The sequence below is a fragment of the Perca flavescens genome, chromosome 2 (genome assembly GCF_004354835.1).
Source record: "Perca flavescens isolate YP-PL-M2 chromosome 2, PFLA_1.0, whole genome shotgun sequence".
NCBI lineage: Eukaryota > Metazoa > Chordata > Actinopteri > Perciformes > Percidae > Perca > Perca flavescens.
In genome coordinates, this window is record NC_041332.1 from 14,349,965 (window position 1) to 14,377,935 (window position 27,971).

The window sequence follows — 27,971 nt, forward strand, 5'->3', positions numbered from 1 at the left end:
ATGGTTTTGCTTTTCAATCCCTAAGTAAAAGGACAGAAAAAGAAACAATTAAATCAAGCAAAATAAATGCAGGTTAAACAAACACAAAAACACCTAGTGCAGACTGCATAAAATAAAAATCTAATTGTGGTTGAAACCAAATTTTTGCATGCACTGCACAAAGAAAGATGAGACAGTTAAAGCTACTCAGAAATACAGAGAGTAATGTTGGTAATAATGTGTTGCTGCCAAACAATAATCAGAATTCAACTTCTCAAATAAAAAATAAAAAATCAAATAACCTTAATAATATGATCAGGGGAGTCCGGGCTTTGTTACTATGTTTGTAAGGGCACACAGACAGATTAAAGTTTCTCTTACAAGTCAAAAACTAAAATGAAAGTTTGTGTTCAAGCAATATTAGAGAGCCTTAATCTCTCTCTATATCCAATAAAAGTACATTTGTTTTTCGTCCTTTTTTTTTGATCAGGAGAAACAAACCCTTAAAAGATAAAAGCTGTGGGAGAGTGAGAAAGAAATCATGCTTAAAATGAATATTGAGGGATACGAACATGTTTCCTTAAATAGAATACAGTTTAATATTGGCAAAATATAGTATGATTTAAAAGCCGAAACTGTCTGATCAAAACTTTTATAAGAATGAAAACAAAATATGGATCTGAGCAAGCGTTCGATGCCAACTCAGTTTCCAAAATGATATGCTCTAGACCAGGGGTCACCAACCTTTTTGAAACTGAGAGCTACTTTATGGGTATTGAGTCATACGAAGGGCTACCAGTTTGATACACTCTTCTGAAATAACAAATTTGCTCAGTTTGCCTTTAGTTATATATGATTATTAATGATTAATGATACTCATTTATGTGAAGACACTGGTCATGTTAATGATTTCTCACAATAATTATCAACAATGACTTAACAAGGTGGGTAACCGATAATATCAATATTCAATTTTCATTTTTAGAACAGGCCTGAGGGCTACTCATGTGGTCCTTGGGGGCTACCTGGTGCCCGCGGGCACCGCGTTGGTGACCCCTGCTCTAGACACAGTAGAAACTGTTCTATTAATAACAAAGACAGTATTCAGTGCACTTGTGCACAAATGTTTTAATGTATTTTAATGTTACTCATTTTAACAGTGTTCTTTCACACAAATGTCTTTGTTATTAATGTTTTTATTATAAGCAAAAAGTTGTTTGAAGGTTAAAAGAGACATAAAGACAGAAGCTCAAGGAAAGAGACAGACAGGTTGAGACAGATTAATTATTATTTCCCCTTACTGTATTACATGAAGGGTAATCATGTGCTTCTTACTTCATACAGTATATAATACCAAGAGCTCATTTTGTGTCAGCAGGGTTTACTATTCTGCCTCAGTGATGGCATTGTTGAATACACAGTGAATTATGTGCAGTTTATACACAAAGGTGCCATTCATTTCCCACCAGTTTGTAGAGAGGCGGTGCACCTTCTGAGTCTCCACTGTCTGACTACACAGTCAAACTAAAGGTAGGCTATACAGAAGCCATTGTTACTGCAAGCTCCCCACCTGCAGGATTACCAAGGAGGGGATGACTTATTTTAACCTCAAGTGCTGGAGTTTTTACTCTTAATAGTCTAATGGTTACTGACAAAAGTGACTGAGTTTAACATTTGGCTGTAAAGTAACAAAAACTATATTTAGGACGCATAACGTCAAGGGCCGAGTTGACCATTGATTCTGACTTTCAAGCATTAACGCTAGCTATTAAGTTATTCATTATGATAGCTAGCTAGCTAATTAGATAACATAACTAGCAAAACCAGCAAGACTGAAGATATGTTAGCTAGCTTAGCTACAAATATACCTTATTAGAAATTGCTTCATCCACGCCTGACTAAAAGGTCACTAAAGTCATCGTTTAAGTCCAAGTGTTGGTCAAAAGGTAAGTGTTCAGAAGATGTTAAAAACAGGACAACTTCAACCGTATACTAAACACTTCCACCCCCGGAGGAATCCCACCCTGCAGCAGCGCTATGGAAAGTTCCCCTTACCAAGTATGGACAGTTTAAGAAACATATTCCAAAGCGACAGGTCTACAATAGAACTGTCTATGAAATGACAGTGAGAGGTAAAGAAACGGGAACAGATTCAACTTACATGTTTATTTCATTCGTGTCTATTAGGTTGTAGTCGGCGCTGAAGTTTCCCTCAGCAAACTTGAAGTTCAGCTGTCACAACGGCTGGTCCGCTTTGTGTTCCATTTGGTCATCTTGAAAGCGAGGCATCATGGGGCATGTAGTTCTTCAACGAATTGCGTTTTTTTTCTATCACACAACATTACATCTGGTCAAAGGTAAATCATTTATGATAGTTTTTTTTTTTAAGAAAAGAGAAAGCCTATGACTGTGTATTAAGTCTAAATTATGGCTTTAGTGTTCAGATTTCCAGTCACACCTGCAGGTATTTCCTCTCTTATCATTTCAGTGTATGTCATTTAAAAGAGAGCTATGGGCTCATGTGGGAATTAAACAAGGCTCTGTATTAGCAAGTGGTCACATGCAAAGTATTTTGAGCCAGATAAATCACATCACACCCTGTCGATATTTTTGGTTGTTCTATCTGACACAGAGTGTTCACAGAGTGTATGACAGGTGACACTAGCTGCTGGAGAAATACCTAAACACTATAGGCAGATGAAGGGCTGCACTGCTAATAAATAAACAAAGATTAGCTTGCATTTAGGAGACGCAATAACAGATAGAAGTGTTGATGATGCTGCATATCTCAAGCAGATTCTCAACGACCAACAACAACGATCTTTACAAGCTTAACATCTGTCAGATTATGTGTGCCATAAAAAGAACATCTTTGGTTATTTTCAGCTGCCTCTCTTACTTTATCTTCCCAAACTAGTAAGGACACTCACATGTGACTGAACCAAATGCTGAGCTATTTTAACCCTGACAGCCAACCACCAAGCCCGCCTGAGAATGTGCACAGACATACTGTGCACCCTCAAACTTTCACACATGGAAACTCACACACATCTGATCTTACCTCAACAAAATGTCTCCAGTCTTGCTGAGTGTTAAATTATTGTGTGAGTCTCTGTCTACCTCTAGTGGTAACAGTCTGAATGAACATAAAGATTGTATGTCATGATTATCATCTGGTTCCAAGATCTCTCGCTCAACTATGTTAACTTGTGTGGATATCTTCATTAAATAAAAAATAAAAAAAAAAACATAATTTTAGATATTAAAATACTAGTTTGCAATTAAGCTGGTAGATTTGTCTTGTGGAGTTACAAAAGCTGTATATACCACAAGATTCACTGCTTCTCTGCATCTCACAAAACAATAAAGTAAGTGGACCTTGAGTGGGGATCATTTTGTCTTCTGTTCCAAGCTACTAAGCGAACATGGACAAGAAGTCCACGTGGAAGGACAAGTGTTTCAAATAATGTAAAGTTTGAACATCTATAGTTCCATGAGAAGTGAGCAAACTCGATGAAAATGTGTAATAAGGTCAAAAGCTCCAGAAGTAGCGAGGAAGTGATCCTTGAGTTGAGATTGTTTGTTTGTTTGTTTCCAAGGTCAAAAATTAGCTGTCAAGCTCACTTGGACTGACTCTGGTCAAATTAAAAACATGTTTTTCGTTCTACTTTATGTCCTTGCTTCGTTTTTACACTTATCTAAGTCAGTAAATGCTACATCCACTAAAACATATCTTTATACTCCAATTACCACAGTATTTCTACCCTGGTACAGGTGGTAAACTGCAGCTCTATGTGTCCATTGTTCCACAACATTCCTCCGTGGACAGCCAACGCCACAGTATCTGCATGTCTTCCATTTGTAAGTGATGATTAATAATTTACCACAGTCTCTGTCAATCCAGTGAGCTAGTGGTCTGCTGCAGGCGACTTCCTCTCCCAAGGACAATGGGGCCATTTCCTGTGGGGTCAGAGGCAGAGAACCAGCAAGAGAAAAACAGGCGAGTATTGTAAAGCAGGGACATCATATCAGTGTGTCCTGCCCTTGGAGTGAAAGACAGACTCAAGCTTATAGTGAGAGTTGTGGTCTGTTTGCTGGGAGTTTACAGCGAAAGACTGGAGCCAAGTCTGCCAGACACCAGTGCAGACATTGTTCTGACCCCTGTCTTCAGGATGTTCAGAAAACATTCTGACTTTGTAAATATATCTATGATGTGACATATTACAGAGACAGAAAGATAGAAAGAAACCATAAGGAGAACTTCCTATACATAAGATCATAAGTGCAAGCAAGCAGCCTCTTACTTATTCTCAGTGAGAGAGAAATGCTTCAATATGCTGTTTTATAAAAGAAATGGACATCAAAAGCTTGAATTAGTGCCGAAAACCAAAAAGTCAGGTGTTTTTGACAGGTTCAGCCTGAGCTGAAGTCCCACATAAATCCCACTCTTTTAAATCCTGGCTAATTTTCAAAATAAAGAGGCTGCTGTGTTCAAAACAATGGCTCCATTCATGTCACTGCTGCCCCTGTGTCCACTATCCAGGGATATCTGAGAAAGCCAAAACAAGTCAAAGACATGCAAAATACAAGGACAAGTAACAGCTCTGCAGTATGAAGGTATGAAGCTACTGTCCCATTCAATGACTAGTCTAATAAACATCAATTCCCTCAAGCAACACATGAAAACCCAAGAATGTCAATTGGGCCTGAAGTTATTTTTAAAGAGAGGGCAGTCAGTCCACACATTCACTCTGACAAATATAATGGCCTATATAACCAGCAGTGGACCAGCATGCCTTGTCCCTCTCCGTCCCTGTCTCTTTCATTCTAGGAGGCACAGATGATAATGACTGTCACAAATTTGGCCACAAAGGAGAGAGCCATAACAGTATGGCCCAAGGCAGGACATATTATACAGCCTGACCTATCTCAGTCTGTCTTCCAGTCGGAGTGTATCACATACTGTAGGCAGCTTAGCATTTACTGTTTCACATTTAACTGCACCATCAGTGTCTATAGGTGGCTGGATTTAATTCCCCCCACTTGTATAGGTCTAAAATGAGTCAGCAAAAAAAAAAGATATATTTTGTTGCATGTTGTATATTTCAATCACTCTATCATTATAAATGTCATTATTTTCCTGTGCAGGAAGGAGCGCTGACATTGTTACAGTGGTGCACAAGGGTGTAGTGGACACAGGGTAAGGGGGGGGCATAATAATAATAATAATTGTTTGAGTAATTTTTTAAGCCAAAACTCCCAGAGAGAAAGTAATTAGATTGATCAATGTGGAAAATAATTGTTACTTTTATTTTTGTGATTTTACTGATATTACAATCCAGTTTTATAGAAGCAACAGTAAATCATGAGAGTGTAACACAAAGCCTTAAAATGCCAAGATCTAGCCCATCTAATTAATTTAAATTTAAAAAAGGTCTCTCTCTCTCTCTCTCTCTTTTCTCTGTCTGTCTGTCTGTCTGTCTGTCTCTCTCTCCCTACTAGCCCCTTCAAAATAACTATTGTCAGACTAGGTAGGGAAAAAAAAGATTGTGTCAAATGCATGACACAAATACACACACAATTGTATCTCTTTCTCTGTAAATAGCGCGAGCAGCCCCTCTGCCAGCTAATCGTTTCCCGGCTGCAGTGACTCACCTCTCATTTGGTTTCGGGTTGTAATTAAAGGTGTGGCCATGCAGGTGAACGAAATGTTTGCACGACACACTGCGTAGTTGTAGTCTCTTTGAAATGAGAAACAAAACGAAAGAAAACACCAACATTAGTTATATCGGCTGCTACTTGAGCCACTCAAAAGGTTATAGCCTACTTTACATTTGAACTGTGGTTTTATTACTGTAATATCGCTACCTATAGCCTATTTCTAATTTTCTTGTCAGTGTTAGTCCACTCTTATGTATGCAGTGAATATTTTATGCTGAGCTGTATTTATTTAGCACATATTACAAGCATGTAAATGTATAAAAGTAAAAACATTATAGACATTTTTGATAACGTTTTAAAAAGCCTATGTATCCACTCTAATTCCATAAGCATGGTCTTTTGTGATAATCTTTAAAAAAAAAAAAATTAGACCTACAATAAGCGATGTTGCCTAAGGCAAATTTTAAGAAGTAAACTTCAATTTGCTGTTTATTTGATTGACTACGGTTCCCAACAATAAAACCAGCTGTAACCCCTCTCGGTGTGTGGAGCTGTGGCAGGGTGGGGTCGCGGGGGGAGGAAGGCGGAGTCTGGGCTGAGGTGACGCTTCTTTTACTCATTTTTGTTCAGAGGACTGTCGGCCAGCAGCAGCAGCAGGCAGCATCGGAGCGAGTGGAGTGAAGTGAGGAGAAATACAGAGAATTGTCCCATCCTAAAGAAAACAACACTGACCTGGAATAATCTATAACGCGTCCGTGTGTTTCGAAAGGTAAGCTTTAATGAATGTAAATTCACTTTCTCCAACTGCTCTAGTGTCCTTTCATCGACTTGTATCCTATGATAACGTCGTTTTCCCAGTATGTTCCCAGCGTCTAGCCTAGTTTCTGTACTAGGCCTTTCTATAAGCATGTATGTTCGTGTGGGATATTGTTTGGGTGAATTGTTCATCTTTTGCTTACCTGGGTGCAAATCCAGCCTTGTATTTGGAGTTCATTTCCGCATGCCTCTAACTCAAACTGGCCGTTACTTGCCTGTTGTTACGGTGAAGCGCGAGCTCTACAGGCCCCAAAAGTTTGCTTTCTTACGTTAAACATTTTTTTACTCTTCAAAGTGTAAAATATCTCTTTCTGCCTAGTCATAACCATGTTTTTGGCCCCAGTATCGATCATTAAACTTGACGTCACTTGTCAATAGTGTCATTAGTGGTGTCCCAAGTATGCGCGTGTGTGTGTGCGCGTGCAGGTGAAGAGGAGAAAGAGGCTATTACCATTGACCTACTGTTATTGTAGACAATATGTTAAGTAAAAGGTTACAATTTACAAAATCTTGTACCAGAGTGATAATCTCACACAAAATGGTATGGACACTTAACACGTTGGCAAGACAACAACAAAGCATTTATCTTCCAGCCAACTCATAAATATAAACCTAAATAGATCTGAGGTGATTAATTAATTTGTCAATACAGACAGACCATTTTTTATAATTGATTAATCATTGAAGTCTGTTTTTTTTTTAAGTAAAAATGCCCAAAAAGTACTGGTTCCAATAAAGTGTTCAGTTTTTCTTAGTCCTCTATGATTAAAAGTTGAATATATTTGGGGTTTGGACTGTTGGTTGGACACAAAAAGCATTTTTAAGACCCACACAGTTTTCTGACATCTTATAGTCCAACGATTAATCAAGAAGTTACTTAATCAGCAGTTTAATTGATAATGAAAATAGTTCCTAAACTGTAAATAATTCAATGAGCTAATGCTGTACATGGGCAAGTAAGTTCCAGGTCACACACATCTGCAATGTATGACAGTGAATATTGAATCATATCCCTAAAATGTGTTATGCCGTTATTATAGGATCCATCCACTCCCACACAGCTGCTCATGCCAGCAGTGATGTCTCCAGGTGTAGCCAAACCTTCCATGATGTCATTAACTTAGTTTAGAGATGCAGTTTTTCAATCCTGCTTAGTGTCTGCAGGAGCACATATTTTTCTTCTTTTTATTACATTTCCATGAGTAAATCCACTAAAATCGGCAGCACCCATTTTAAATTACTTTTATCCGCTTTTTTCTTTTGGGATTAGGTCATTTGTGGTGTCCTTTGCGCCACCAACTTTAATAACTGTTATTTAAATTTGATATGGGTCACATTGGAATCAGAAGTTAAACAGTTTTGTCTCTCTTGGAATATTAGATGCTAAATTAAATTACATATTGTTGTCTTGTTTGAATTATCAGCAAGTGACACCATCACAGTTACTGCAAAGAACAGCACTAAACAAGTGTGTGTGGCATCCAACTTGTTTCTAGACCAACGCGTCCATCTGATGCTTTTGAATGTGTGTCAGGACGAATAGGACAGCGTGCCAATACGTTCTGCCAGTCAGTCCTCCACCAAGCTTGCCCTGGGTCTGTGTCATCAAGTGGTGCAGCAGCAGCAAACAGCACCCTGCTTGGAAAGCTGTTACTGTCTGCCCCAGGGGAAGAGGGGTGGATGGGTGGTGGGATGGCGACGGGTGTGTGCGGGGGGGGACTTACTGTAGATTTTGCTACAGCTGTGGTAGCACGGTGATAATCTCCCCCCTCCTGCTTAATTCCCTGATACTGTCCTACATTAGCAGAGCAAGAGGCCAGGAGATCCTTCAGTGTATATAAATAGGTCTACACTTTGCAGAGGGGATTACTGTATGACATATATCCTAACCTCCTTTGTTTAGCATGAAGGATTTCCTTTTCTGTGGCTTCACTGTCTTATTACCTCACCCCTGTGTCTGTTCAGTGGTGCCTGATGGAGTACTTTCCAGGGGCTCAGTTACAGCCACTCAGGTCACACGTCGTGTGACCTGCTGTGTGTTTGCATAGCAACCTGCCTTTGTGTTTAACTGTTCCCATGGAGAAGGGGACGGAGAGAGATAACGTTTTCCCATCAGCTACGATAAGGGTCTTTATGGTTGAAGTCAAAGGGGAGTTGGTATGATGGCATCAAAATCTCCCCGTGGTTAATTCCCACAGGCTTTAGAGGAAATCATCAGACAATGCTGTCGTCAAACCCTGCAGCCTCCCAGACACCCAGTGCTTTATTATTATTATTATTATTATTATTATTATTATTATTATTATTATTATTATTATTATTATTTTATTATTATTTCTGACCAAAGAACATAGCCTATAAAGGTTAACCTGGCAGGTGCAACTAAACCCTAGATTTCCAAAGAAATCAAGCCAAATAATTTTGATTCTCTATACAGTAATTGATTAAATAATTGGCAGGCTCATCCGAAAACATCCATGTAAAAGATTTCTGCTGTTACTGCTAAAAACAAATAATCACAAGCTTCTAGCGGAGCACAGTGGTATAATGCTGAGCAAGTAAAGCTGGCACTGCCCAGCTGAACAGTCCCTGAAATTAATTATTTACCTTTTTAACAGTTCTCTTGGTTGGATAAAATGAGGACAAGAAATTGTCCCTTACTTAAAATGTCAAAGGCCTAATGGCGGTTTCTTCCCATCACTCGCATTTTTAAAAGCTGTATGAATGTCGACAAGGCTTCAAGTCAACTCTTATCATAGCTCTGTCCATAACACCCATGAGTCAGTCTAACAGCATGCTGGATATAGCTGAACCCTGCTGTGTTTTCTTCATGAATACATTTGCCTTTTTCATTTTTTTTCCCCTTACTTATCAAAGCAGGGAGGGAACTAGATTCCAGCACTGACTCAAAAGACAAAGTTTTCACAGTTGGATGATTTGGCTGAGTTGTACTTCTCAGTTTAGTGACTCTGATGAGTCCTGTGGTGTCTGTTTTTCTCCTCCTCCCTGTCCCTTAATTACACTTCTGTGAGAGATTAAGGAAAGTGAGGCCAGCAAGGGTGTGGTTGAAACCGAAAGTGTATCACCAGGATAGCTTGACTTGTTAGATATGCAGCATGAGGAACATCAACATCTTAACATGGAAGTTGTTTGCGCATAAAAATCTCAACTCAGTTTTTGATTGTGTTCTTTGTTTCAAAGATGATTTCATGCTCTCTTGGATTGAGAAAGTTGTGCAACCCTGAGGCCTGTGCATATTTTACAAAACACTAGATAAACTGAAAAATGCATGGGTGTTTGAGACTATCAAGGCTGTTACTCCTCCTTTTTCATTTCTTCTTTTTTCCTTTTTAAAAAAAATGACATTTTGGAGGTTTTATCAAGACAACAGCAGTTTATAAAAACTGTTGTCAGAATAAGTCACTCACTTTTTTATAATGCTAGCTTTCACTCTTTCAAATATTTGGATTTAGTTTCTTTTCTTAAGATTTTTGCTCCTCTCTTCAAAGCACCCCCCTCCCACTCCCTCGTGCCTCTAATCTCCCTGAAAAATTAATCATCTGTCACATCGCCTCAGTGCTCAGCCATACACCGATGCGTAGCAGTGGCAGTTCAAGAGAAAAAAACTCCCCAGTCAGGCCTTTAAACAGGGCTTTGGTGGCAGGGTTGGACACCAAACTTGGCCAGTGAACACACAGAGCCATCTTGATGTGCTTAAGCCTTTTTGGTTGCATCCAGTGGGGACACTTGAGACCCGGTTTCCTTTTCACTGTGACAGCAGTCAATGGGACAATGTGCCTACTCTTTTCCTCTCTACCCCAAACAAAAAAGTAACACAGAGGCTCTCTGTGCTGTATCAGAGACTTTTAGTTCATCCTCTTCCTTCCTACCGTCAACCAAACAACAGTGATACAGACAGACATCCTGCTTACTGTAGATCCAAAGACAAAATCCTCACCTTTTTTTTAAAGCACTTTTTTCAAGTAACCGCTTCAAATGTTCTGGATTTATTTATTTTTTGAAGTGAAATGAAATCCAGCCATTTGATTTCCATATCTTTATGATGTCTTTATTGTTCTCCTGATATGGGAGACAATCTTTGGACATACTTCTGTCCCTCCCACAATGTCTGACATGTGATGGACAGTTTGGTTTGCTTTTTGATGTGGGCCTTGCAAAATAAGGGTTTATTGTCACACAAGGGTACACCCCTTTTTACTCATTCCCTCCTTCTTCATCAGCTTTGTGTAATCTGATCCTGTTCTGCACTAAGGCACCTCCTCCAAGACTGCTCACATTTCCTTTGATTCACAGCAAGGTCCCACAGGGAGTAAACAACTGCACTGCCAGTTTACAGCCACCAAACTGCATCTACTACCTTAATTTAACTCATTAAAAGTAGATCTAGTGAGTCAACTGACAGATCTGCGGCCGTTATCCCTTCTGCTGCTTATTTTTATTCATTGGCATACTTACTGTGGTTGGCTGTGTTGTTGGGAATGTTTCCAGATCAGGCAGGGAAGGGGACTGTGCTGTATCCTCCACTCTCAGACCGATCCAGTTTATGTAGTTAGTGCACACCAGCAGTATCTCATTGTCTGTTCTTTCTCTGCGGGCTCTTGGCATGCTGGCGTTGCTATGGTCTGGATTTTATCAACTGCCTGTTACAGTCAATTGACAAATGCTCCTGCTCAAAATGTGGACTCGGAGCTGCATTCGTGCTGAACTTGGCGCATGACGTGACACAGCTTACAGTAGTTTGTCACCATAGGTTTGTGTCTAGGAACAGTTGTAAAAGTGCAGCTTCTCCTAATATACTTTCCCTCTCTGACCAGACAGCCCAGCGGTTGGTGAGTCAGATAATGTTGACCACCACTTCCTGTCACCCACCACAATAAATCCATTAGCTGTGCACTGCTTCACATCCTCTCTTATTGATTTATATAACAAACAACTACCCAGTTAGCCCCTGCTGCCTCCATTACAGTGCCATAACGGCTATTGTTGGACGAGTGGGGGATACGGGATGTGTGGTTTGGGGATGAGGAAGCCTGTCTGCTCTGGAGGCTCAGCTGGCTGCGCTGGCCATTTACTGTGTCAAGAGGATTGGGCTGTGTGAATGCAGGGTGTTGGGTTAAAGTCATCTCGGAAACACTTAGTTTCGTAAGAGGAGTGTGGGTTGCATGTCAGGGGACATATATGTGAAAGGGTGTGTGCATGTGCATGTGACGGCAGCCTATATGTCAACTGGTTTATCAGTGCAGATGGTGCAGGAAGCTTTACAGATGTCTGGTAACATAATCTGCGTTATTTGCATGTCAGCCTAAACATGACATTAGCAAGCCTGTTGGATATAACAGACCACCAGATGAGGTTAAGTTTCTACAACAAAACCCTAATATTCTGACAACCATTAGACTTTGCAATTGACATTAACAAAAGACAATTGGGTTTTTCTTTTTTGAGAAGTGAGTTAAAGGAATAGATCGGCATTTTTTTTCTTGCTGAGAGTTAGATGAGAAGATTGATACCACTCATATGTCTGTACGATAAATATGAAGCTACCGCCAAGAGATAGTTAGCTTGGCTTATTGTAAAAACTATACATCTTAATTGTACAGGGGCTTATTGGTTTAGGACTATTTCCTGTCATTTTTACTCTTTGGTTTTAACAAGTACACTTTAGAGGTGCTGGTAAGGTGTAGTCTTCTGTTATCGCTGGACAGAGCCAGGCTAACGGTTTCCTCCTGTTTCTAGTCTTTATGCTAAGCTACCTGGCTGCTGGCTCTAGCTTCATATTTAGGTGACCGACATGAGAGTGGTATCAATCTTGTAATCTTGCTCTTGGCAAGAATGTGATTAAGCGTATTTCCCAATATGTCAAGTTATTTCTTTACACTTACACTAATTGTGCAAGCTCTTCTCAAGCAGACATGTAAAAGCCCAGGAGAGCGCACAGCAATGGTGACATGTTACTTACACCCCTGCCTACCAAACAGGCATGAGGCTAAATAACAAGTCACTATAAAACTCTGCAATGTATGTTAGGAGCCACTCTGGAATACGACCAGAGTACATCTCCAGCCCCCTGGGCCTCTTCCCTGACCTGAATTCATTCCTGCTGTGATACAAAGATGAGCTTAGGCCACCAAAGTCAAAATCTGGAATGCTGAAAAAAAAAATTCTGTTCGATCCTTTTTTTTTTATTGCCATGATTTACCGAGGAGAATATAGTGTCAGAATCTACAGTTTAGCCCTTCTAGCAATTAGGTGTATTCAGCCTCACCCTGTTCACTCATACACCCACACACTCTGCTGCCACACCCTTGTTGAGAGCTGCTGGTGAGACACTCCCTGTCTGACATGCCTGTGGGGGGGGGCAGCATAGTGTGAACCTGTTCTCATGATTGAGAACAGAGTTACTCATCACTTGTCACAGCAGCCCTATCTGTTAGATTAAGCAAAGTATGAGTAACTCAGTGAGAAGTCTAAAAGAGTTTTAGTGTTAGAAGAGTGAAAAAGTGTGCGCTTTTTACAGCACAAGATTTACAAGGGGACACAGGACAGATTGAATAAACTATGTTACTGTGGAATGTCACACCAGTGTTTCACCATCGTGGCTCTAAACCGTATCCATCTCTGTTGTTCTTTTGCAACTCGTTCACTGGCAGCTTGCACTGATTCACATTCCTGTTTCTACTGTGCCTGGTTTGTTTTTAGGAAGAAGCCCCCTAAAGTCATCCACAGATTGTTGCTTAACAAGATAGTGGGAAGTGATGAGTGTGAAACTTGGGTTTTCTTGAGTAAAAAGAGTGCCTTCATTTTCCTACGCATTTGTGTGGGTGGATAGATTGTGGAGCAAAGTACAGTAAGAGTGAAAGGATGAATCACTCATTAACTGGAAGAGAGCAAAGTCCAGTCAGAAGTACACAATACAACAAACAGCTTTTAGTCAGCACTGGACAATGGCGAAGGTATCAGCAGATAAACCTCAATACTACTAATGTATGCTATCACCATAAAATACAAAAAGTTTAATTTAAATGTAGTTATTTATTCGCTCAGCTTTAATTTTTACTTTGCTGTGTATTATTTTTAGTCAAAATTTTGAATGATTTTCTTTGCTTGGACGGTGACCACAGGCATGGGCATTGTGGGCATGGAAAGAAAAATTACTGTATGAGAACCCAAGAGGGAACAGCACTTATCAGCAAATATGCGAGCATAGCTTCAGACATCAGATGGGTCAGCAGATAAAAAAAAAAAAAAAAACACAGTACAGTGCCTGAGCAGAGTTTCGGTTACCTAGGCAATATGCGGGGCGTGTCGCAGCATTGCAACAGTTGGCTGAACCCGCTGCCTCGCCCAGGAAAACAAAGACTACACAAACACTGTCCCTGATTTACAGAGAACAGGAACGTTCTGTGTGGACATGATACAAGCTGTATTTCTCCTTGAAACAAAAAGGCACGTGGGCTTTGTTTTATATCCGCTGTATCTGTGCCTTCAGCAGTGGATCAATACAATGTTTTTAGACAAAATGTATTTTATTTTTTTGAAAGCCTTTTGTAATACGCTGAACTTAAATCTGGGGTGTGTCTGTCTATGCATCAATATGGGCAATTAATCAGCCAGTAGTCGCTTACCATCTCAACGGACAAGCCACACCTTTAGCTAGAAAGGTAGGTATACACAGTAATACAGTAATTGCAAGCATAGTTTCTGTCTTGAGTCAGTGCAGCATGTAGCTGCAAGTGCAGCATGTAGCTGCAAGCACAGACAGTCTTCTGGGGCCAGGTCCTGGAGGATCCCGTGCCAGACTGACTACAGCTGAAACTCGCTGAGCTGCTGCTCCCTGTGAAGGCAGAGAGTGAGATAGAGGGACATGTTGGGGCCTTGCAAGAACATCAGGTTCAGGAGAATGTATTTTGAGCACATGCATATGAACAGTAACTAACAATGAAGGCCAAACAAACATGTGGGGACTTGTGAGTTACTAGCCCATTTAAGTGCCACAGTGAGGAAAAAAAGAGGACCGACACAAACTAATGAGAAACATGCAGTACGTACACACTATTGTCAGTGTTTTTCCGTTTGTGTGAAGAAGTGGGGGGGGAAAGCCCCCTGCAGAAGCTACAATGACACACACACACACACACACAAATATGCCTGGGGGAGAAAAAGTGGGCTGGGTCAGCCGAAGGACTGAAACGTAACACGACACATCCTTATGCAAAGCCGGAGGGCGAAAAGATGAGGGAGTGGTGCTTTACATCATGAAGGGCTCCAGTGTAAGGCAGAGAGACAAAGCAGTTCAGCTTTGTAAAAATTCCTTTCCTCCAAACCCATTGATCAACTTTGATAACCGAATACTCACTTCAGTACATTAAGTTGTGAAGGTGATAATTTAGGGGTTTATAGCTCATTTTGTGCAAACACAGCAGTTTGACACTGTGGCTTTTAGCCCTGGCTTGTTTTATTAGTCGTTAAAGGAACACCCCAGCGTTTGTTGAAATAGGGTTATTCAACGTCCCCTCTATATGTATAAATGTGGGCAAACGCATGCATGATATATCTGCACCCGAGTAGCAGTGCTTTGGTTGTAGCCTACTTCCACCCAATGTAGTCCCAAGTCAATATCTGCCTAGGAAATCATCTAGTCTTAATCTGCATTGCTTTTTGTACTCGTGAATACGCAGGCCACAAGAAGTAATTAGGTTTTGTTTTTGTTATTGTTAGGTCACTTTTACTCACGACATGCTAACCGGCAACATAGGATTCTATTCACTACGCTAAGCTAAGCTAGCGCCGGCGCTGCCGGACTAAGATGATGCATGCACTGACACAAAAATGCGTCTGCCCACCTATATAAATATAGAGGAGACGTTGAATAACCCTATTTCAACAAACGTGGCGTATTCCTTTAAGACAGAACATAAGTGTGTAAGTTTATTGCATGGAATCATGTTCTAAGCTTTACCCAGCTGTCATGGCAATATTTTCCCTTTTTTTTTATGTTTTAAGCCTTTGTTTGTTGACTTTGCCATATGTATAGCCCGCCGGTACCTTCAGTGCATCTGCACTGCCTGCAGAAATCAGCAGCTACACTCTTACAGTACACAAACACACAATGCACCCCTGCAATGTGCTCTGTAAAGAATCCTGTCAGTAACAGTCAAACATCTGAAAACACTTGTAACCAGCACAGTGAATGCATTGTACTATCGATCATATGTCACATGCGATGGCAGGCAGCTATTATGAATGCAGATTTTTCTGTGATGAGAGGGGTTTTTGTGGTCAGTGACATTCAGGCTGCAGAAGCACACATATTGAAAACATCCATGCATGGTCTAACAGTGAAAGGTCATTTTGGGTGCTCATAGCAAGGAAGTCTGGAAAGAGTCTACATTAGAAGGTTGCAAATTAGAATATGAGATAGAATATATTGTGTGCTAATGCGACCTGGCCATTACATTATAATATAAAGTGCATGTAGCAACATATTTATGAATATTCTTTAATATTTGATACATAGTCCCATATTATTTTTTGACAGGAAGTATGCTTTGCGTTATCTTCATAAACTCTTTCAAAAAGTCTGGGATTTGCATGTATGACCCGGTTTTGTCATTTTTACTCAGATGTGCCTATATTTAGGTAATGTATATAAACATTTTAGCCCAGTGTAACAATGTTTATTTTACTAGGTGATACAGTGTATGATGTCTGTGTGGACCTAATACCTGAGTAAATGTAGCAAGAAGAATGATTTTTATCAGAAGTAGGAGGTGTAGAACAAACTTGCACCAACAAGTAGAATGACAGTTACACAATCTGAAGGACCGTTACACTAAAACTGCCCAAGATGCCTCAGGATGTCAGATTAGTAGAAACCTATTCAATGAGAGCCAGAAGGCAAGTAAATCTTACAGATCATAGTATTCGAAATAAGACAAACAAGTAAAAGTCAAATTACAGTTTTTCTTTTAAGAAGTTTAGTGTGTGTGACGAAGAGTTTGCTCACTGTCTACACACACACACACACACTCACTCATTCTCCCTAGTCTCTAAACCTGACGAGCAGGTTCCTGATTGCCATGCGTCAGCAGCAGGCTTCTCCCAAGGCTGTATGGGCGGAGGCCCGGGTTGAAAGGTCATTTGGTCTGGCTGACATTCCTGACTTACAGCTGTCTCTCTGCCCTCTTTGCCCTCCTTTTCCCATGAGCCTCTGCTGCTGCTCTCTGTTGTCATTTTCAGGTCAGGGTGCAGGTCTGGGAGGGGAGGTAGGGGGTCATCTTGTGAACTGTCATACTCCAATTGCATACAAAAACTGAAAGACAATCCCTCCTTGGAATACTAATTAATTTATGGAGAGAGCTAGGTGTACAGTGAAGCTTATCATCATCATCATTGAAGCTTGTGGGAATATTTGACTTTGGCTTTCTTTCTATTTTTAAGGTTTGCTCCATCGTTGTTTTGATAACGGGAGGCAAGGATGGCAATGCGAAGTAAGTAAACGTTCACAATTCAGCTCTAGTTTTGAAACATTTTTATGTATTTTTTTGTCAATTTACTTTTTAGCTTGTGCATTTGAAGGTTCACTTTTGTTTTTGTTACTCATTCCACAGTACGTTTTTAAAGGAGACAGTTTCTTTGATCATGACCTTTCCTACTTCCAACTATTGTTTTCATGTATTTATATTGAGGTCACTTCCTTTAATACATCAGACAGCTGAAGGTTACTTCTGTAAAAGGGTTTCTTTATGTGGAGTTTTTTTTTTTTTTTTTTTTTCACACATTCCTCCATGTTCATCATTAGTTAATACATGACTTTGCTCCAACATCTCTGACGTGCCACAATTCCTCTCTTCGTGCTTGGCAGTGGGCGAGGACGGCAGTGGCATGGCGAAGGTGGCAGAGTGGCAGCAAACGATGTACAGCGTAGACTCGGGCATCCAGTCTGGAGCCACCACAGTCAGAGATGAAGATGTCGACTACACCACCTCCAAGCACTACACCACGACGACCACTGTAACATCAGTACATCCTGGTAAGGCAAGCAAGGGCCAAACAAGCCGATATCCATATATTGTAGACCTTTCTTAAACCCTTGTGTTGTCCTTCTGGGTCAAAATTGAAAATTATTTTTGTTTTTTACGTTTTTTTTTGTCTCTATTTTCTATGTTTTTGCAGCATTTTTCGAAGTTCTCTGTGCTTTTTTTCCACTACCACCAGTATACACTATTACCACTCATTTTACACTCATAAATGTTCATTAAACCTCATCTAGCCTGTTTGTAATTATATCTAATTTTTGTGTTTTTAAAAAAGCAGAAAGTATGAATTATTTTGACTAATATTTAAGATTAGAGGATTTTGGATAATCTCAGACTGTCAAAATTTAGTCAGAATAATGCTATAAAATCAAATAAAACACTCAAAAGTGAATGATGGTAGTGAACTGATCTTTAATTTGACTTGTGAAGAGCGTTATATGTAACCGTCCGTGTTACTTTTGGGCAATTTGGTTGAAAGAGAACCCGAATTTCTGCTATAGAAACATTGAAAATGGGTCAAATGTGACCCGAAGACAACAGGAGGGTTAATTACATATGCGCTGTGATATCATCGTCATCATCTCACTTCCTCTATAGACATGGATGCCCCCCACACCAGAGCAGAGCGGCTGCGGGCTGCAATGTTCCCAGAGACGCTGGAGAGAAACACCACCATCATTTCGACTCAGATAGACCCGTCCCAGATGACCAACGTCCAGCAGCTGGCCGAGCCCTCCCAAATGCTCAAGACAGCAATCATCCATCTGATCAACTACCAGGACGACGCCGAGCTGGCCACACGCGCTGTGCCTGAGCTCACTAAACTGCTCAACGATGAAGACCAGGTGATGATTGCAGTATTTTGGTCAAATTTGCTGTTATGGGATACATTATTAAGGTTCTTATGAGATAATTATATTGAGTTAAATGCATTACTGCTGCACAAATGATTAACAGTAAACCTTCCCATTTTTGGAAATATGCATATCGAATTATTCCTTTCATTTTGATGATCCATTAAAAGTTTAAGTAATTTAATCAAGAAACCTGCCACTTCCTGGTTCCAGCTTCTCAAATTTGCTGCTTTCCTGTTTAATGTCATTTTAAAAAATGTATTTGGTCAGACAAATTGGAAGGTAATTTGAAGCCTTAATGTATAATTATAGAATTATAGAAGAAGCACTAAAACCAGGCACAGTCACTTTCAAGTGCACATAAAAATGAACTCTTCTTTTCCCCTCTTCATTTCTCATCAGGTGGTGGTCAGCAAGGCAGCACAGATTGTCAACCAGCTTACACGCAAGGAGGCGTCGCGGCGTGCGATGATGCAGTCGCCTCAGATGGTGGCGGCGGTGGTGCGAGTGATGCAGAACACAAGCGACATGGAGACAGCGCGGGCCACAGCCAGCATCCTCCACAATCTGTCCCACCAGAGAGAGGGCCTGCTCTCCATCTTCAAGTGTGGAGGCATCCCTGCTTTGGTCCGCATGCTCAGGTACTTCCGGACAAAAAGAAAGAGAGAGGACGTAATTTGTCTTCAGTCACTTATGACTTTGATCCTTGTTGTGGTCTGTATATGTTGGGAAATGTACTCTTTCTTATAGTGTAGGTATGAAAGACAAAATCCATCCTAAAAACACTTTTAGAGAAGACCTTTTGGCAATGTCGATAGCAGACTCAAGTAGAAGTACATGAGGCAGGTGGAAGAAAGTAGGTCTAACGAAAAAGTAAACAAAAAAATACTTCCAATTACTTTGTACATTTCAAGTGATGTGTTATCTAACAGTGAGGACATTTCATGTATGGCAACTGGACATGCCATTTGTTGCTGACTTAACCCACCTGTGTTTCTCTCCCACAGCTCTCCCATGGAGTCTGTGCTCTTCTACGCCATCACCACGCTCCACAACCTGCTGCTGCACCAGGAAGGAGCAAAGATGGCTGTTCGTCTGGCTGACGGGCTGCAGAAGATGGTTCCCCTGCTGAAGAAGAGCAACCCCAAGTTCCTGGCCATCACCTCAGACTGTCTGCAGCTGCTTTCTTATGGCAACCAGGAGAGCAAGGTGTGTGTCTGTGTCTGTGTCTGTCCGTGTGTGTGTGTGTGTGTGTGTGTGTCCAACCAGCCACGTACTGTAATTCGACACTGTTGTGCTTGTGTGTGCATGCATTTAGTTGTGGGTGCGGCATGTGAACGGAGTTGTTCAGGTGCTGGCATAGCGGGGGTATGGGTGTGGTTATTTGTTGAGAGTAGTAAAATGATTAATTGGTGTTTATCTGCCTGGACGGGTCACAGCTTTGTAGACTAGTTCATTGTGAACCGTAAGGTTTTCTTTTACAAAACGTTCCTAAGTTTAAAAAAATAGTTATAAAAGTTAAAGTGCTCATATATTCTTATTTTCAGGTTCATAATTGTATGTAGAGATTGTACCAGAATAGGTTTACATGGTTTAATTATCAAAAAAACACCATCTTGTTGTGTATTGCATTGTGTTGAGCCCTCTGCTTTAGCTACAGAGTGAGGCATCACACTTCTATTCCATCTTTGTTGGGAGTCGCACATGCGCAGTAGCTAGGTAAGGACTACTAGCCAGTCAGAAGCAGAGTATGAGGGCGTGCCATGCTAGCAGCTAGGCGAGCATTATAACGTGTGTTACAAAGTGACGCACGTTTGTCACGGAAGTAAAGGCTGGACTACAATAGAGCTGTTTGGAGCAGTTTGTGAACAGTGTTTTCTGTTGGAGATGTTAAGTGCCTTTGGGGTGGACTTTGGGCTTTTTCACTTGGTAAACTTATAATGTGCACAAAAAAGATATATAACACAATAAAGGAAAGGGGGAAAAAGCTAAAAAGCATAATATGTGCACTTTAAATAAAGTTATTTTCACCCCATCTGCACTTTGTATACTCACACAGTCCCTCTCTCTCACAGCTGATCATTCTTTCCAATGGGGGTCCTGAGGGCCTCGTTCACATCATGAGAAACTACAGCTATGAGAAGCTGCTGTGGACCACAAGCCGTGTGCTCAAAGTCCTCTCTGTGTGCCCCAGCAACAAACCCGCCATTGTAGAGGCTGGTATGTAATTGTGTGTGGGTGTGTGTGTGTGGGTGTGTGTGGTAGTCCTACAGGTGTGTGTCATTTTTTTGGTTCCCTTAAAACACAATGTTACTGTGTCTACTTGTCAACCTCAGCGCTACATGACAGCTAAATTAACGACAGAGCGGAGTGATTTAACTTCTCCGTTCCCTGCAGGTGGGATGCAGGCTCTGGGTAAACACCTCACAGGCTCCACCCAGCGTCTGATGCAGAACTGTCTGTGGACGCTCAGGAACCTGTCTGATGCTGCCACCAAGCAGGTCTGTGTCCACACTCTCACTTTAACCTTTTTTCTTCTACTCTTGAAATTCTGAATTTGTTCTTTGCCATAATTCGGCATCCGAGAAACTTTCTGAAATCTTTTCTCTTCCTGTTTCAGGAGGGCATGGAAAGCCTTCTGCAGGTGCTGGTGGGCCTGCTTAGTTCAGACGACCTCAACATGCTCACTTGCGCCACAGGCATCCTGTCAAACCTCACATGCAACAATGCCCACAATAAAACTCTGGTCACCCAGGGCAACGGCGTAGAGGCGCTGATCCACGCCATCTTGCGTGCCGGTGAGAAGGAGGACGTGACTGAACCTGCCGTTTGCGCTCTGCGCCACCTGACATCCCGCCACCAACAGGCTGAGGTAGCGCAGAATGCTGTGAGGAGATACTACGGCATCCCCGCCATCGTCAAGCTGCTCAACCAACCCTACTACTGGCCTGTCATCAAGGTAAAGAGAAGCGAGGGAGGGATTGGGGGGCGGGGGGGATAGTTTGGGCTCAAAAAAGGGTCAATGAGATTTTAAGCTTTTGCAGTGATTTTCGTAAATCATTAAATGATTAACCTAATTTTTCATCCTGTCAAATCCCTATGCAAAAGAGTGATATGCGACCACAGTCTTTGAAATTACATTTAAACTAGAGCACGACCGACAATGGAGTTTTAAAGCCGATACCGATACAAATATTTGATTTAAAAATCCGATATTCCGATGCATCGGCCGATATGTATTTTAAAAAAAATCCAGAAATGCGTAACTTAAGATATGAAACTTTTACGTCCTTTGAACAAAAAGACAATAACAACAACAAAATCAAAGTGTTGCCAACAGGGACGTTGTAGAGCTTCCTCTGGTGGACAAACTATGCAACGCCAACACTCATAACATGGTTTTGTCCGTTTTTTATTTTATTTTTGTAATATTCAATTATCAGAATCATTTGTCATTTGTCATTATAAATGATTCTGATGAATGAATATAAAATAGAAAAAAAAGATTTTTTTTTATTTTTTTTATCGGCCATTATAAATGTTGATACCGATTAGTTGGGAAATGCCTAATTTATTTTTATTTAGTTATTTAACCCTTGTTTTGTCTTTGCGTCAACCTTGAAAAAAACACTTTTTTCCCTGACGTTTTTGACGTTTGTTTTTGCTTTTCCAACGTTTTAAATTGTTAAATTTTTCTTCTATACATTTTCAGCGCTTATTTCTACGTCCCATATTTTCTGATACAAAACAAAAATTGAAAACTGGTCAATGTGACTCAAAGTCAACACAAGGGTTAAGCCCATAGGTTAGTGTAGATGGGGGAAGTGAGTGTTTTCCTACTAAAGTGGGGGTTTACAAAAGATGGTGGGAAGCCGGGGTAGACTGAAAGCAGGTGGTTTGAGGGAACATAAGTTAGGACTGTGAAACAAACCCATTGAGGAGATAGTGGTTTGGTCCAAAGAGAGAGACTGGGGGAAATGGTGGGACAGATGGACAGAGGGGATGGCAGTTCCGGCAGAAGGCCAGAGTCTCCATCAGCCTGAAAGAGCATGAAATGACATGACAGCAGGAACAGTATGTTTTATAAGACAAGGCTTTAGGCAGGGAAAATGATCTAAATCTCTTTTATTTATTTTTTTAGTTTGCATTTCTAATGGAGAAGCTTGAAGTTGTCAGCCTTGTTTTACTTGCTGACCAATACAGTAATGGTGAACAGTATCATGACCGTATGTCTTCCTGTCTTCACTGCCTGAAGGCTGTGGTTGGCCTGATCCGCAACCTGGCCCTGTGCCCAGAGAACCAGGGCCCTCTGAGGGACGCTGGAGCAATCCCCCGTCTGGTCAACCTGCTACTTAAAGCCCACCAGGATGCCCAGAAACATGGTTCATCCACCCAGCAGACATACCAGGTACATATGGGGCTAGTTTAGGATGCTTATATTCACTAATTACGTTGTGGGTTTAAGGGATTGTGGAAATGAGTAGTTGTAATTTATTAATGAATTTCTGTATCCCTGAGTGACATTTCTTCTTTCCATCCTGCTCCGTCAGGATGGAGTGAGGATGGAGGAGATTGTGGAGGGCTCCACAGGAGCTCTGCACATCCTGGCAAGAGATCCCATCAACAGAGCGGAGATCGCCAACCTGCAGACCATTCCTCTGTTTGTTCAGGTAACTTAGCTCTCTCTCAATATATCAATATTATATGGATATAGTGATATAAGACTAGATATCGTCTTAGATTGAGGATATCCTAATATGGCACAAGTGTTGTCTTTTCCTAGTTTTACAGGCTGCATTACAGTAAAGTGTTGTCATTTTTTGAACTTACCAGACTGTTTAAGCTGTTCTTATTATTTACCTTTACCCACTTAGTCATTATATCTACATTGTTGATTATTTATCTAAAATCTAATTTTAAAAATATTTTTTTAAAGCACCAATTGTCCACCCTACAATATCGTGATAGAATATTGTGATATCCGATTTTTCTCCATATCGCCCAGCCCTACTTCCTTGTCTTGATGATCAACTTCCTTAGGTTTTAGGTTGTTTTGTTTTTACTCATTTCCTTCCTCCTCCTCCTCTCCAGCTCCTCTACTCTCCGGTGGACAACGTGAAGCGCGTGGCAGCGGGCATCCTGTGTGAGCTGGCCCTGGACAAACAGTCAGCTGAGCTCATCGACAGCGAGGGAGCGTCTGCTCCGCTGATGGACCTGCTGCACTCCAACAACGAGGGCATTGGTAGGACACCCAGATAATGCACTGCCATTAGCTTACCGTAATGTAGCATTTACTCATAGGTGGAAAGGAACAGTCAATTTACCCAAGCGCTGTACTTACTGTAAATGCAGTTTCCAGGTACCATGTCCATTTTGTGAGACTGTATACTTTTACTCCAATGCATTTCACTATGACATATGGTTGGCTTTATTACAATAATACAATCTGATCACTAAATAGGGTGCAGTGTTAGTCTGAACTACCTTTATGGGTAGTAGGCACATTAAAAAATACACATCGAACTTTAGGTACAATTTCAATGAAGGTATTTACTTATCTTTTATTACTTTTTTGTTGTTTCTTGCCAAGAGTTAGATGAGAAGTTGGTATGATACTGCTCTCACCGACGAGAGTGGCATCGAGCTTCTCATCTAACTCTCGGCAAGAAAGTGAGTATGGTTTTATTTTCCAAGATATCAAATTTGGTTATTTTACCTCGCCACACTATTTGTTGGTCACATTGAGGGGGGAAATGTTCAAAATGGATTTTTAGCAAATTTTTAGCAAATTTCTTGCTTAAATCACCAGGTTCAGCTACTTAAAAGTATGTCTTATATTACATTTACATGTGGAAGTACCATGGCTGAATTAGACAAGGCTCACTAACATTATGCTGTTAAGGCTTTATAACTGATGCTTTGAATGCACCACATCCATAATGCCTCAGGGAGTTATATAAAAGTAAAATACTGCAAGTCACTCATGTAGTAACTGGTGTGAGCACTAAAACTATTATGTTTTCGCTGTTACTTTATCTTTTAACCTGTGGTGCTTTTCAGACTAAAATGTGGACTTGGATTTGTGTTCCTTTCAATACACCAACACTATAACTTATTATTATTATTATTATTATTATTATTATTATTAAAAAAAAAAGGAGTGTATGGTTTTTGTACATTGCTGAATATGTCCTGATTCTTTTCCCCCTCAGCCACTTACGCTGCAGCTGTGCTCTTCCGTATCTCCGAGGATAAGAACTCCGACTACAAGAAGCGAGTGTCTGTGGAGCTCACGCACTCTCTGTTCAAACACGACCCCACTTCCTGGGAGATGGTGAGTGTCTGGCGCCCTCCACTGCCAGGATAGGACAACTAAACATTAAAGTAGACATTTTTTAAACTCCCTTTAACTCTCTGCGGTTACATCTTACATGTTGGCACCTTAATAGAATACTGATAGCAGTTATAAAGTACATTGGTTTTCAAGAAACTGGTTCTTCATTATATCATCTTTTAATAATACTTTTTAAGGACCATTACAAAGCTTTAAAAAAAAAGTGCTGACTTTATTTGACCTTTGTCCTCTCGTTACCCCTGCAGGCCCATAACAGTGCCCCCATGGATGGACCCTATCCAGATGGTGAGTAACTATGACTGAAATGTGCACATGCAGCACATTCCTCCGCACTGGGTCACTCAACCACAGGGTAATCTGCAGCCCGTAAACTGTAATCTGTTTACGGGTTTCCTCCCTGCTGCAGCCTAAAGATCCTATTTACCATCATCATTTGGTAGCAAAAATTTAAAAGTTAAAAAAAAATATTATATTTTTATATTTATTTATAATATTATAATATATTTAATGACTCAAGCAGCACATGCCTAGCTTTGATTTTTTTTTTTTTTTTTTTTTTTTTTTTATTCATATTGTAGTTGTCAGTGTCTGTTTCACATTGTCACATTCTTATCTCATTCACTTTGCCTTGTCTTTGTTCTCTTACTGTATTACATCACTACCTATTTCTCATTGCCAAGTCTCAAAGGTCTCCTTCCTGGTCTTTTCCTTATCTATGTTTGCATCTAACTCCTAATTCACGTCCTTTCCTTTATAACTTTTCTCCTTGTATGGCCTTGGTATTTTCTGTGTCTCAGAAAAAAAAAAGAGACTAGGCTCTCTCTCTCTCTCTCTCTCTCTCTCTCTCTCTCTCTCTCTCTCTCTCTCTCTCTCTCTCTCTCTCTCTCTGATCACGGTGTGCCTAAACGGTTGGATGATTTCCACTAGCTAATACAATTTATTATGCTGCTGTTCATGACCACAGCAGTAACTAAACCCTATTAAGTGCAAAGGAAGCTAAATAACATCATCTGTTGGTCCAGTGTGTAACAAGTAAAGAAAAAAAAAACATATTGTAATCTCTTGCAGAGATGGACGCTGGTTTCCCAGGCTACGTAGGGTATGCAGCTGACGTGCCCATGGACGGCATGGACGGAAATATGATGCACGAGGATTACGAAGCCAGCTTGGCCTACGAGAGACAACCGTACCGTGAATTTTAAGGGTCAGTACATGCAAAACGTTACCTCAGCCAATCGGGATCGGTTGTCTAAAATATAAAACTTGTTTTTAAAAATTGTTCTCGATAAATTTAAATAATGAAGACTTAATAAGTTGGGGGGGAAAAAAGAACATCTGTTGGTATTATTTATTAAGAGTATAACACTCAGGTACACAACTGTTATGATACAGGAGTGCTAATAATAACATATTCTACAGTGCACTATAAAAGTATGAATAAGATAAAATACAAGAATAGATTAAACATGAAACAGCGGTTTCTTGGTTGAAAACGATCGATCCAATGAGTGCCACGGCCGGGGGAATAACGATTAGCCAATCAGTGGCCGGGACTAATGATGATGTCAAGCTCTCTCAATATCCCCCGACGTCATAAAAAAAATGACGTAATGTCAACTTAAAATGACGTTAGATTCAGGCGGATACGTTGGTCTCTAGTGTTGGGTTGAGGAAAATTTGAAGTTTAGGCAATGCCAGACTGAAGATGGAAAAAAGACAATTCTGTCTAAAATCAGGCAACATCTGGAATGCTTCTTCTGCCAAAATATAAGTGACTGTTATCCTGATTGGTTTAGGGAAGTATATGACATCACCTTTTTTCCCGCCCTCTTAAAACCAGTTAAAGGAGCCCAGACAAAAACACAAATGCAGAAATTTCTCTTGTGAATTAAAAGTAAACGACTGTTTGAACTTTTGGCAGAAAATTTTGTGTTTGTGCTGGAGCCCATCACTCATAGTAAGAAGCTTGAGTAAGAAAGTAGATTGTCAGATTGGCCTTTTAAAGTCTGATGTTTGTTTTCTAAAACATAATAACTTGATATTGTGAAATCAGCTCTGTGGGTTTTTCTCTTTCCTCTTCTTACAGACCCGGGGGAGAAAGGGAATCGGAGGAGCTGACATAGGACGTAATGGGGCAGAAGAGAATATAGTCGTCGGTAGAGATTACTCCCTCTGCTCTCAGCCTGATGTAATATATGCAATTATCACTGAGTACGGGACTCATAATCTTAACAGGGCTCAACTTTGTTTTATAGCATAATTTTGCTGATAATAATGACGATGACGATGCTTTTAGGTTTTTGTTAGAGAACCTCTTTAAGAGTGTGTGCGTGCGCATGTGAGTGTGTCTGTGTGTGTTTACGCTTTTGGGTGGGTATTCTATGCCAAAGAGATTTTTATTTTGTGATGATAATCGTGTAGCTTCCTCCTTTCTTTTAAATTTTTTTTTTTTTTTTTTTTTTTTTTTTTTTTTTTATAAAGAAAAAGGGGGAAAAAAAGAGAATAATAGTTGAAAACACTGCCAGAGTTGGCTCAACATGCACGGTGCACCTGCTCACCGCTCTCTTTCTTACTTAACGCCTTTGTAACAGACACTGCTGTTTACGCTGTAGTTTTAACACGATATACTGTCAACTTTCTCCCGCTGTGACCCAACAGTTAAGAGTCGGTTAACACACTCATTCTGTCTCGCGGCGCTAATTCAGTAGGAGTGAACAAACAAAGAGATGGGGAGAGACCTCTTAGAGAGCAGTGTAGGGCTGCCAAGAACCACCAAGATGGTGGTTTGTTTTTAGGGATAGTTTCTCATCTTTTCTAAGTTATTGACTGGGAAAGGTTCACACATTATCCGGCATTACCAGAATATTAACAAAGATGTCTTTTTGTTACGAACAGAATTTAAAGAAAAGATCGTATGTAACCGTGATTGATTTGCAGAACAACAATGTGGGTACAGTGGTTTTACAGATGTTTTCAACACGTGATGATATAGTTGGGGACGGCCCTACAGCTGGAGCAAACTACTGACAGGGAAATTTGTCTTTCTACTTAAGAGTTTTTACTGAAATTTTGTTTAATAAAAATAAAGGATATATTAAACCTATTATTGGTGTCCATGTTTGAAATGATTTATCTGTTTTTTCAGTTCATTACAATAACTCAGGTATTCTTACACCCATAATGAAATTACACATTAGTTTGGTTGTTGGTATGACATTATTTATCAATTCATCAGTTTCAACACGT

The 27,971-nt window shown here is 40.4% G+C and overlaps 1 protein-coding gene across 1 annotated transcript; it reads left to right on the forward strand.

The window, feature by feature from the left end:
• Nucleotides 1-5,691: 5,691 nt before the first annotated feature.
• Nucleotides 5,692-27,829, forward strand: jupa (junction plakoglobin a). The gene is made up of 17 exons (XM_028590918.1): nucleotides 5,692-5,794; nucleotides 6,271-6,409; nucleotides 16,918-16,967; nucleotides 17,342-17,509; nucleotides 18,114-18,361; nucleotides 18,773-19,011; nucleotides 19,378-19,579; nucleotides 20,446-20,590; nucleotides 20,768-20,871; nucleotides 20,991-21,329; nucleotides 22,626-22,778; nucleotides 22,921-23,040; nucleotides 23,462-23,612; nucleotides 24,583-24,704; nucleotides 24,971-25,010; nucleotides 25,794-25,929; nucleotides 26,812-27,829. The coding sequence occupies exons 3-16, from the start codon at nucleotides 16,955-16,957 to the stop codon at nucleotides 25,925-25,927; spliced, it is 2,178 nt and encodes a 725-aa protein (XP_028446719.1). The 5' UTR covers nucleotides 5,692-5,794; nucleotides 6,271-6,409; nucleotides 16,918-16,954; the 3' UTR covers nucleotides 25,928-25,929; nucleotides 26,812-27,829.
• Nucleotides 27,830-27,971: the final 142 nt, after the last annotated feature.

Coding starts and splice junctions, on each gene's coding strand:
- jupa (XM_028590918.1), top strand. Junction 19,580..20,445: donor ATGGCAACCAGGAGAGCAAG/GTGTGTGTCTGT, acceptor TCTCTCTCACAG/CTGATCATTCTTTCCAATGG. Junction 21,330..22,625: donor ACTACTGGCCTGTCATCAAG/GTAAAGAGAAGC, acceptor CACTGCCTGAAG/GCTGTGGTTGGCCTGATCCG.